At 32.8% G+C, this 12,680-nt stretch overlaps 1 protein-coding gene across 1 annotated transcript; it reads left to right on the forward strand.

The window, feature by feature from the left end:
• The first annotated feature begins 9,727 nt into the window (after positions 1-9,727).
• On the forward strand, positions 9,728-12,562 carry LOC131604345 (zinc finger CCCH domain-containing protein 25-like). Its single transcript, XM_058876792.1, has 9 exons — positions 9,728-9,961; positions 10,107-10,205; positions 10,345-10,928; positions 11,036-11,093; positions 11,239-11,292; positions 11,495-11,563; positions 11,676-11,741; positions 11,867-11,935; positions 12,051-12,562. Exons 1-9 carry the CDS (start codon positions 9,851-9,853, stop codon positions 12,129-12,131), a joined length of 1,191 nt encoding a protein of 396 aa, XP_058732775.1. The 5' UTR covers positions 9,728-9,850; the 3' UTR covers positions 12,132-12,562.
• Positions 12,563-12,680: the final 118 nt, after the last annotated feature.

Here is a 12,680-nt window from a genome sequence, read left to right on the forward strand (position 1 = left end):
AATGGCCAAGCAGAAATAATCATGTCATCGTGGGTAATTAATTAAATAATAATAAAATAATTAAAGTTAATTATTGTAAGATTACTATTAATAGCAAGTTTTAAAATGGTAAAGTTTCTAAGAAGATGACACTTGGCAAACTTGCCAAAATACTCATCTTGCTTTATTATATTGTATGATTGATTCCAAGGCCGGGAAAGTGTGTTTTTTTGTTTTAGTAGTAGCAAACCAATTTGCCTTGCCCCAGCAATCGATTGATGCTGCCTTTTTTGTTAATTTTTTCTTTAAATTAATAATATCAATTGATTGCTCCCTCCTTCCAATTGATTGATGTTGTTTATTTTTTTAATTTTTATTTAATTTTTGGTCAAATCTTTTTATTTCTTTCCCATTTAAATAAGATCAAAATCTTCCTCCTTCTCACTTACCCTAATTATATTTTTGATAAAATTTAATTTTGTATTATGTTTGATTATATTTGATATTATGAATTATGTGTACGATTTTAAATTATCATGCATATATCTTATTCTTATTATTATGTTTCATATATTGTTGTGCATGTCTACTATTATCTTTCATATAGGATTATTGTTATCTTTTTAAAATTGTTATGCATGTCTATTCTTAATTTTTATATTATTTTGTCCATCTTTCCATTCTTTTTAATCATGTCAAAAAGGGGAGAAATGTGTATATAGATTGCTTGTGTTGCTTGTTTTATCTTTCCAGGTTCATAATAACTTCTAAAAATTCAACCTTTGAAAGATGCATATAGTAAGGGGGAGTTATCCAACTTAGGGGGGATTTTTCAATTTTCAAATTCTTGTCGAGCAAGCACAACAATCATACATTGATTTGTCATCATCAAAAAGAGGGGAGAATGTAAGTTCATGCCTTCAATGAAGATGTTTTGATGAAGACAATAAAATTAAAATGGTGAACACATGATCAAGTGATAAAGAATGAAGAAACTTCTCAAATGATTAAGTTATGGATGATCAAGCAAATAAGGTAAAATTTGCTATCTCATCATTATATACCCTTTAAGTGCTCAAACTATCTAAAACAAAGAATTACCCTAATGGTTGTGTGTGCATATCAAAATACTTAAGTGCCTTGTGTTCAATCCTTAAGTATGTCATTTTGCTTCGAAAAATTTCAAATATTTTCATTTCATGAGATAATCAATTACAGTAGCAAAGCAAAGAAAAATTCAAACATGACAATAGATTGCATGAGAGTTTCAATCAATAGTTTATATTTGGAATTTTTCAAAGCTTCAATGAATTAATCATTCCATTCAAGTTTGAATTGAAATTCAATGGAAATTTTTCAAGACCCCTTCATTATATCTTTTTCAAGCAATTTCACACCTTCTAATAAATTTTCAATAGGTCTGTTTTGATTCAAAAGGGTGTGAATGACCATATAAATAAGAAGTGATTTATCCGATCAAATTCATCTCTTTCAAATTTTTTTTCCTGAGTATTTCACTGTTTCTTTATGCATCTTTTATTTTTATCCATCAAGAACTTCGTTCATTATTTTCATAAATAAAATAAAGGTTCTTGAGCACTTAGAAATATATTGTGATGTATCATATTGATTGAAATAGGAGAAATTATACAAGATATGATTTATTATATATCCTACCACTTCAAACTTTCTTATATTAAAAACCAGATACTTGTAAATACCTTGTTGTCCATAATTGTTGGAAACAAGAGAATGGAAAAAAGAAATGACTGTTTTCTTTTTCTGTGTAGTAAAATCACAAGGTGGTTGGCCTTGTTGATTTAGTTAGAAGCTTGTGTATAGGATTGTACAAAGTTCTGAATATAATAAAATGTCTTACACGTGGTAAGGGACTGGATGTACTTGTTGGAACAAAATTGTTCATATCCCTTGGATTTTGGTGATAACAAAGTACTCAAAGAACAATTGAGTACACTAACTTTTGTTTAAGTGTGCAGGATCGTAAGCTTATAATTAACTTGGTTCTGACCTTGTTAAATAACTTATAAAGAGAAGATAACGTCTTAGATTATGAAGGGTCAGAATCTGGTGACTCCGACTCAGTATCTTTACATATGGTGACAACTTAGATTCTTAAGACCTGGATTAAAGGTACTCAGCCTTTGGTCTATACTCTATCTCTAAAGAAAAACTATCTTGTCAATCCAAATTTTAGGAGAAAGTCAACTAGAGTTTATGTAGTACAAGGCTCAAGAAAAGTTGACATGACATCTTACATCTGCTCCAACATATTGGTAGATACCTAGTATGGAGAAAGATGTAGTGGACAAAGTCTTTACACAGAAGATGGAAATATTAACAATATCAATTTCCAACGTCTCTTTCTTGGATGTGTTTCTCAGCAAAGACACTTGTGCAAGTCATCTTCTAACAACTCTTTTGTTGCCTATATATAAGAAGTTGAATATTTGAAGGAAGATACCAAGATTAACAGGAATAATAACAAGGAACGAACAACAAAAATAACATTGAACTTTCGTATATATTTTTGTTGTATTACACATAGTTTTGAGATTTCTTATCTTTGTATATTTTAGAAATCTCAAGTGTTAAGTCTTTGATTGTGTTGCATTCTTTACGCGCCTCTGATTGTATATAAAGTGCATCTTGTTGTCTATTCATCTAAACTGTTTGTTCAGAAGTTTAGTGGAAGTATCTTGCTAGGTTTCTTAAGCAGAAGTCTCTTTCTAGGTTGATTGAGGAAAGGAAGTCTCAGGCTAGGTTGCTTGAGTAGTTTGTAATCAATTTTTTATTATAGTGAAACATCTCTTATTGGACAAGGGGACTGGACTACTGTCAGTTTGTGGGAGGAACCAGGATAACTAACTATGTGTGTATGTTTATTTATTGCTTCTTCACTTTATATCTTTCCGTTGCTATCAACTCTGAAATCAGTTTTTGACGCTATTTTAAGAAGCAAGAAGAACTCACCACATATAATTCAACCCCCTTCTTGTGTATTTTCTCATCTCCGGTACTCTCGGATTGTGAGGGGAACTAGTATAAATTCATGTGTTCTTTTCCTTCTACACATTGCTTTCACCACTTAACCTTAAATCTGAAAAATTTTAAAGTACCTAATTCACCCCCATATTAGGTGCACTATGTACTTACATACTTGACAAAAAAAACATAGGAACTAAGTATTTTAAGACTCTCCCCAATGAGGAATCGACTATGATTACCTACATGTTAGAATATCTTGAAAAAAGAGTTGATCCAAGTTAAACTCTTCCTAAAAAAGGAACATATTTTTGCAAAACTCTCCCAAAAGGGTCCGATTACGACTCTCTACACATTATACTCTCTAGAAACTAATTTGATCCATATAAAGCTCCTCTCAATAAAGGGACTAGGTCTTGCAAAGCTCTCTCCAAGAGGGATCAAATGTGATTGTCTACACGTCGTACATATTTGAAAAAGAGTTGGTCCACATAAAACTCGTCCCATCAAAGGGCTCAAGTCTTACAAAACTTTCCCCAATAAGGATTCAATATGATCATATGCATGTTGGAACCTATTAAAAAGAAATTGATCCATATCAAACTATTTCCAAAACTGAGATTTAGTCCTATAAAATCCTCTCACACAGGGGATTGACTAAAATTGTACACACCTCTCTTGAAAAATAGTTGATCCACGTCAAACTCCTCCCAATAAAGAGACCGAGTATTTCAGAACTATCCTCAACTTGGATTTATCTATTTTTGTCTACACGACGAAATCTCTAGAAAGGGAGTTAATCCACACCAAATGGACTAAGTAGTGTGAAACTCTCCTCGACGAGGAATTGACTAATATTGAACAAATAAAATTCACAAAACAATCTTAAGGAAAATTAAGGCTACAAAAAATCATAAAGGACCTTAGAACATCCCCCCCCCCCCGCCTCTCACCGGGATGAACTTGGTCTTAAAGTTCTTTAATGAAGATTATAAGGGATGAAAGAAGCCTCATTTAGTTTGACCACTCAATAAAACACACTACCTCTTGTCCATCCTTTTTCAACAATAAAACAAGAAAAAGACACCTACAAAAGGCCCTACACCAAGGCCTTGACAATAAAGCTCAAAGAATATAATAAATTCCCAACAATTTGAATGAAACTAGGGGACTCTACATTAAAATCCCTAATAACCTCACATTGAAACTCAATGAAGGGTATCATAACCCTAAAATATTCCATGATGATATCATACATATAAAAAACCTCTAGAATGAACCATTGCAGATGCCTAATCATGACAAATGCTTCATTCTTGTCTATGATGATCATGTGACTTCAAACACAAGAGTGTGCACATGGGTGAGGGGATGTGGTAAATTATGTTATTTAGTTTTTGAAACATTTTCACAAAAGGTTGATTTTAGGTTGGCCGATTTGAAGTAATGAGAAAAAGACAAAAAATTAAGCAGAGGAAAATAAAATACTTAAAGTAAAGAGATAGAAAAATTACACTAGGATTTATATGTATTCGATCTTACACCATCAGGCCTACTCCAGTTCCCAAGAGTTTCTCCTTGAGATTTCCACTAATAAAAACTTGAGCTTTCACACTAGGATCAACCTAACAATCTTCCTTACACCATGCTTTTTACCAAGTTTAACTTGAAACCTCAAAGTCTATTACAAATATACATGATAACTACACTCTTCAACATAATTACACAACTCTCAATATAAGTTTTTCACTCTCTATGCATTACAACAATGTACAGAGAATACAAATTGTTTTCAGAAAGTGAATGAGTGAGTTAAGAAAGTAGTAAGTAAACAATTTCTTTCATTAAAAGTGAACACATGCCTAATTTATATAGGAAAAATTTTGACTAAAAAAGAAAACAATCCATGAGCTCTTACCACTTTCTAATTGATTAGGCTGCGTCACTAATCATTTAGACCTATCCAAAAAAGGAAATACTTAAGCCAGGCTCACTCCTTAATTGATTATATGGTTCCTAATATAATAGGATAATCAATTATAAGCAAACTCTAACCAATTAGTCATCGAGTTTTGCTTTCCTAATTGGTCTGAATTTCTCTTAATAAATTAGGAAAGTTCCAAGATTGGTTTTTAGAAGAGTTTTGAAATATATGAAGAATATTTGAAAATCATTTAGTGGTGTGTGCATTTCCTTAGTACCTGAAGAATTAATGTTACTTATTTTACACACTTCCGATGAAAAAGGACTATAGTACTTAAGTGTTGTATGAGACGAGCTTTCACATCTTCAATTCCTTTCAATATTGATCTTTGAGTTTCACTCGACTTTTTTTCTTTTAACATCAGAACTTGATCCAATTGACTTTTTGGTAACTTCTATTTGATGGGGCTCATGATTAACTTTTATTTGCTATTTTTTCATCATTAAAACCACAAAATGCTTTATACCCGCACATCACATAAAACCTTAATCTCTTTATACAATGACATGCTCTTTTATTCTAATGGATAAAACCTTGGAACTAAAATGAAACGTGCTTGTAGTGGCATTATTAAGATTGAATAATGTATACTATTAAACCTTAGAATCACTCAAATTAGTCAATGTAATGGTAATGATTGCCAGAAAAAGGTCCTAGTTTGGCTAGGTAAAAGAGAGAGACTATGATTTCGGTGTTTGAATCAAGTATAAGATGTGAAATATTCACAACTATGGGGGAGATTGTTAGCATCCACATGTGAATGATAGTTACACACTGACTATGCTTGTGTTCGATATTAGATATATAAGAGAGCTTACCCATATTCCAAATGCCTTAATCCCTTTCCCCTCTCTCTGCCTCCCCTTCTTCTCTCCCTCTCTCTTTATCTCTCTCTCTCTCCCATTCTTTCTCTCTCTCTCTCTCTACCTAATTGTCTCTCTCTCCCACTCTCATTTATGGATGTTCGTATGATATGTCTCTTATGGTAAAGCACGGGTATCATGTTGCTCGTAATTTATGATACGACAAGGTAAGTAAATGACATAAACTTTATTTCAAATAATTTATAAGTTCAATTTATGTTTTATAATATATACTTCAAACTATTTTCAAGAGAAAGTCCTGAAGAAAGAACTCAAGGTTGTTGCACATGGGAAAAAGCATATAGGATGGGTTCCACGCCATATCCCATGTTACATAAGAAGGTGGTTGAGTGACTGTGGTCTATATTCACTATAGAGAACCAATTTCTCGAGGATAGACCAAATCTTTTTATCAAAATTTACAGAGAGATGACATCTAGAGACATCGTCATTTCATAATCCATTTGGTGGGATGATCATTACACAAGATGATTTTTCTTGTTTGCTTCACCTTCCGATCAAGGGGTGAGTTATGGGACCTTCCATCAGTTGTAACTGAAGAATATGTTGTTGGTCTTGATGCTAATATGTTAGGAATACCATTTGAGGAGGCAAAAAAACTGGTATGTGCTTAGACATTTTCTTATGATAATCTTTAATGGATGTACACCTTATTTACACATCATCGAGCTACTTCTAGATGAGAATGTGCTACTAGAGCCTATATGATGATGCTGGTAGGTTGCACCATTTTTGTCTACAAGACTTTTACTCTTTTTGAGGCAATGTATTTACTAACTACTATTTAGTGTCTTGGTTAGATATAAGTAATATAGTTAGGGAGCAGCTACACTAGTCACACTCTATATATATCCAGGACATGCTTCCATGTTTACTTGCAAGCAGCTCGACGGATATGCTACTCTACTACAAGTATTAATTTTTATTTAGTTTATTTATTATTATTATTATTATTATTATTATTTTATTGATAGTATTAATCTTGTAAAAAAATTGGATTCACGTGTATTTCCAACTATTAAAAAAAGGAGAGAATTAGATTGCAACTAGTGGTCGTGGACTTCCGCGAGCTATGAGATGAACGTATAAGTAAGGAGCACTGAAGGTGGATGAATTGAGACATGTATTGGAAGAGCTGACACCTACTGATATCGTATGGCGCCCATTCAAGAATCATAGAATGAAACATCTATTTGATAATACATATCTTTACGAAACCAATGCAATAAATAGAGACAATTGGTAAATGTGAAATCTTCATGGGAAATAAAGTAATGCAATAAATGACATAATATTATTAGGAAATTGATGAATGAATTGATTCTTTAAAGTTGGTTTCTTTTTTGAAGATTGCCTCTTAGAAGATTGAGATTGCTTCTTAGAAGTCTGAGATGCTTGAGATAGCTCTGTACATGGTCTCTCTAAATATTGAGAAGTTTGATCAACATATTCATGATATGAAAGTTCTCTATAAACATCACATCCCATTATTTTCTTCATTTTCTCCTTCACTTCTCCTTTGCCTTTTAATTTTTCAGGTATTTGGCACATTGAAGTCGTAATGGGGTAAGCAATTTCACAAACCTACTTTTTAATGCTCTTTTCTAAACAATATCTAGTGATATGTAACTTCTCCAAAATGCTTATATTTCACTACTCATATCCACCTCTAAGCCATCATCTGTATCTACCTCCAAGTCAACTTCCATGCTTAGTTTCCTCCAATGGACATGAATAACATCTATTGGAATCGGTATATCACCAAGTGTGTATCTTCCTAACTCAGAGACACAAGGCAACTTATAAGATGTTCTAAGAGTACACCCACATATTTTCTTGTTGGTTCCCACATAATCAACCCTTAATAACTTTTCATCAATGTGTCTTAAAGTGGCTTTAGATACTGACTGATCCATGCTGATTACCATAAAATGGACTAGTGCGTGCATGCTCAACTTCACATTTTTTCTGAAAGAAGCTCTAATGTTGCCTAATTATAACTTTAAGTTATTATTCATTGCCTCCTAACATTTGCACATGTGATTAATTTCCAATGAGCAAACTCAACCCTATAATAAAAAATAAAATCAGACTAGCAGATCAAAAGAATATAAACTATAGATACTTATGGTACATACCTATTAGTCCTGACTTTCCCCAAATGTAACACTCGATTGCTTCATGCTCCAAAATTTTTATCCATATGAGGAGTCAATCATGTGTCTTTCATATAATCAATAAATTCACTATAATCAAAACATGCATGCTCAAGTTATTGCAACAGTTTATAATACTCAATCTCATCACTAGCCCATACAACTTCCATCCATAATATGTCTTTTGCCTTTGCATGTCATTCACAACATATTGCTTGCATTTTGAACTAACATTTTTGTTGATGTGAAATAAACAAAGAAAATTAATCGTCCTTGGAAACACAACTTCAATTGCTTTCATACAAGCAAGATCATTATCAGTCAAAATCACTTGCGAACAAAACTATTCCTTAACAAACAATTGTTTCAGCTTATCAAGCACCCAACAAAAATTCTCCGTCTACTCAGATTCCATATAGGCAAATGCAACAGCAAATGTCAACTCGGTTGACGTCATGCCAACTATTTCAAACATATCGGTTGTCTATATTTGTTTGTCTTGTACCTGTTGTCCATAACCAACACAATAGGAAAAATATTCAACAACTTGATTGAATTTGGGTGGGCCCAAAAAATATCTCTCATAACATCAAAGTCATCTCTTCATCCACTATAATAAACATAGTTTGCATTATCTATCAGCTTAAACAAATGTTGTATCTCATTTTTAAGACCTCTTATCTCCTTTTGCAACTTACTCTTATGTTTATATATTTGCGTGATCCAAGTGACATTATCTAAGTCTCACTCTTACAAGGAAAAGAATATGTGTCTAGGTCGAACATGAAGCTTTGTCAAACCAATAATATGTTACTGCTCATATGCGCTTAGTCAACCAACAAACAAATTCCCTTATAATCTATCAGGTAAACTGTGGTTATGAAGTCCACATTTACATCAATCTTCCATCTAGTATCTTCTTTCAATGGTGTTGATCTGATTATGAGTTGACAACTTCATTTCTTAGTGGCACTTTATGTTCCATTATCTATTTCCTTGTATTTTTCACCTTTATTACAATCAAGTATTATTTTGTTATTTTTTCACTTGTCTGTTTCGATATCTGAACGAGTGATGATAACTATTACTTTATTTCTGATTTCAACATCCTTAATCCACCTTATCACCTATTCTCTTGTATCGAAACATTGTGTAATTAAGAATGCATCAGTGATATCTACACATATCTTATTTTTATTGCATAGTTGTAAAATATTTCCATGTCTGCAACATAAAAATTTATTTATTTTTTAAAAAAACTAACAAATTACTTAATGGTAAGTAATCTGATACATAAAATGGAATTCATTGGATAACATTTTACCAAGTTATCTGGTACAAGTTACAAACCGAAGAACATCTGAACTAGTTCTCTGGAAACAAAAAATACAAATCAGAAAACTTAACAACAAATTCTTCGATAAAGTAAAGAAGTACCCAATTACTCCGGTAAACATATGTGAGAGTGCAAAATCCTTCAAAATTCAAAAAAAATAAGGGAATGGATAAAATAAAATGATAAATTAATTAATATGTTAAAATGAAAATAAAAATATTTAAAAAATTATAAGAGTGGAGAATAAATATAGAGGTATGAGGTAAAGTTTTCCTATAAATACAAGTTGGGGTGCGAAGTAGATTTCTTACCTCCCAAAAAAAAAGAAGGAGGCCCAAATGCCCAATAAGTTTACAAGATAAAGTTAATGAAACATTGACCCCCTAAAAAAATGAGGTAATATCCATTGGAGGTAAAAAAAACGAAGAGCAAGTTAAAAGAAGTGAAGTTCAAAGTTTGAAGCAGAAAAGTTGAAGTGAAGTAAGGTCGATTCCTTCACACACAAAAAATGACGCTGGACGATGATAGCTCCATATACGTTGGAGGCCTTCCCTACGACGCCAACGAAGATACAATTCGCACTGTCTTCAATTTGTATGGCGCTATCCTTGATGTCAAGGTTTTTTCACTTTTCCATATTCCTTTCATTTTTAGGGTTTTAACAAACACTTTCTTAATTCTTTCTTTTCTTTCTCTAATAATCTATTGAATTCATTGGGTTTTCAGTTTTATTGCTAATTTTTAATTTTTTGTTTCAATTTCAGATTATCAATGACCAACGTACAGTAGGCAAATGCTATTGTTTTGTTACTTTCACAAGCCCTAGGTCAGCAATTGATGCTATCAACGACATGAATGGAAGAGTATGTAGTTTATGTTCTTGTCGTGTTTTCGTAGTATGTGGTTTGTTCATGTTAATATTTGTTAATCACTGTTATGGTTAACTTAACTTAGGTTAAGACTTAAGAATGTTAGGTTTTTAACACTGTTTTTATGAATCAGAGTATTAGTGGGCGTGTGGTCAAAGTTAATGGGGTCAAGTCTCGCGGTGGTGGTGGTGGCGGCGGTGGTAGGTCAAATTTTGGGAGAGAAAGAGAACGTTATTATCATCATAATGATGAAAGGAATGGTGATTGGGATCGTGGTCGAGATAGAGAGATTCGAGACCAAGATTATGATCGTGGCAGTGGCAGAGATCATATTCGAGAGCAAAATTATGATCATGGTAATGAGAAAGATGGATACAGGAGTAGAGGCGGTGATTGGAGTCGACATGGTGATAGGTCCCGAGACCGTGATAGGTCTCGGGATCGTGATAGGTCCCGAGACCATGAGAGGGGTAGGGATAGGAGAGTTGAACATGTGCAAGATTATGATGATCAAGGTAGAGAAAGCATGTTAGATGATGATTGGAATCGTGATGATGATAGGGCTGAAAATCAACAAGAAAACAGTAGGGTACATGGTGGAGATGTGGATAGAGAGCATAACTTGGATGTGGATACCGAGAGAAAGATGGATAGGGTTAGTGATCCTGATAAAAATTTTGATGAACCTAAAAGAGAGCCGCCAAGGAGAAACATAGAGTAAGATCTCCTCTTTCTGTTTTCCTCGACATTGGTTGATTTACAATTATTTCTTTTTGGCTGACTTATTCTGCGCACATATTTGTTTCGTCGGTTTTTTCCTGCAGTTTGAATGTGACAAATGAAAATAGTCCATCAGATTCTACTGATGACCACAATGATGAGGTAATGCAATGATTGTGATCATTTATGAGTTTCTTTAATGTGAGCATTCACAAATTTCTTTTTCAGATAAATCATTGTCATAGAATAAAATGAGACTGATTGTGGAACATTTTATTATGTTCGTTCTTGTTTATGTGATCTTCAGGCAGAAGATGAGTTAGAGCAGTCAATGCAAGAACTTGATAAACTAAAAAAGGAGGTTTGTGGTCTTTTCAGAACTAAATTTAACGAGCATGTATGTGTATACTAAGGCTGTTAGGACTTCTCGTACAATAATTAAGGCTGTTAGGACATATCACACAATAATAGTCATCCGATTCCAACAAACCCTCTAGCCTCTTTATGTTGTTTTTCTCCCCTGTTATGTGTTGGGGGTGCTGAAAAGTGGAGTTTTTTGTCAGGTTTCTAAGCTGGAAGAGAGAGTGGAAGAAAGAAGAGTTAATGTTACGGAGTTGCAAAAACACTCTAAGGTACCTTCTCTCTTATATCCAAGCATCGGGTTTCGAGCTTGATTACTAAACTTTTAATGTCCTTTGAATACAATTTGTTATATATTTCTGATCTAGAAAATATTTACTGCAGAAACTAGAGGATGCGGTGATTTCTGCAAAGAAACAATCTCTATATAGCCAGATGCAGTTGACCAAGGTGATATCTAGTTTTCATAATCATACATTAGATGACTGGCTGGAATCCCAATTCAAAGTTTTAAAACCCGTCCGTTTATCAATGTTATTTATTGCTAACATTGGGCTATGGCAAATGATTTTCAGCTGCATGAGTGTTATCTTCAAGTGCAAGATTCCACAGAGAGACTTAAAACCAGTGAAAAAGAATTCCAGGTTTGTGTCTAAAGATATGTAGCTTCACTTTGTTTATCTTCATTGTTCTGTCCCAGATGGACTTGATTATCTTGTGCTTGTAACATATGCCGAATAAATTTTATGAGCTTTGCAGGCTCTAGTTGATTCGGTAATGTTTGAGAGTGATGGTGATGGTCTTGGACAACTTACAAATGGAAGTCTTGATGGTAAATAGTTGTCACCATATTACCAAATATATGGACAAATACGAAACAGTTTTTGTACCATTTGTTGTCTCCTTAATTGCTAAAATGGTTTTACTATGTCCATTGGCTTCATGTATGATTAGAAATTTCATTGGTTACTTTTGCAATTCATGCTAATCTGTTCGAAGAAATTTTGTACCAACAGTAAAATCAGATATGTTTCGGGTTGAAATTACTTATTTTTATCGTAGCCAAACGCCATTTTTATTGTCGAACCCCGTTTGAATTTTGTAGATCCACGGATACTGCTTCTCTCACCATGAAATCATATATGTTTGGCTCCACAAATTCGAGTAGCTATAAATGATTGTGGAGGTGAATAATTGATTTTAGTTTTTTTCTATTTTGGAGTAAAATTGATTTTGCTTTTAAAATTGATAATAACAAAATCTGTAACAAATATAAATGTGATTTTATATTAAAATTTAATGTTCAATTTATTTTTACGTAAATATATTCAAATATAAACTACTTTTTAAGTGAGTAATTTTAAAAAGTAATTTTATAAAATTAATTTA

This window comes from Vicia villosa, linkage group LG1 (assembly GCF_029867415.1).
Source record: "Vicia villosa cultivar HV-30 ecotype Madison, WI linkage group LG1, Vvil1.0, whole genome shotgun sequence".
Classification (NCBI taxonomy): domain Eukaryota; kingdom Viridiplantae; phylum Streptophyta; class Magnoliopsida; order Fabales; family Fabaceae; genus Vicia; species Vicia villosa.

Bases quoted from the DNA above. Each gene is read 5' to 3' on its own strand.
- LOC131604345 (XM_058876792.1), top strand. From the start codon at position 9,851: ATGACGCTGGACGATGATAGCTCCATATACGTTGGAGGCCTTCCCTAC. The intron at 10,929-11,035 runs GTAAGATCTCCT...TTTTTCCTGCAG, and splicing joins CCGCCAAGGAGAAACATAGA to TTTGAATGTGACAAATGAAA. The intron at 11,094-11,238 runs GTAATGCAATGA...TGTGATCTTCAG, and splicing joins CTGATGACCACAATGATGAG to GCAGAAGATGAGTTAGAGCA.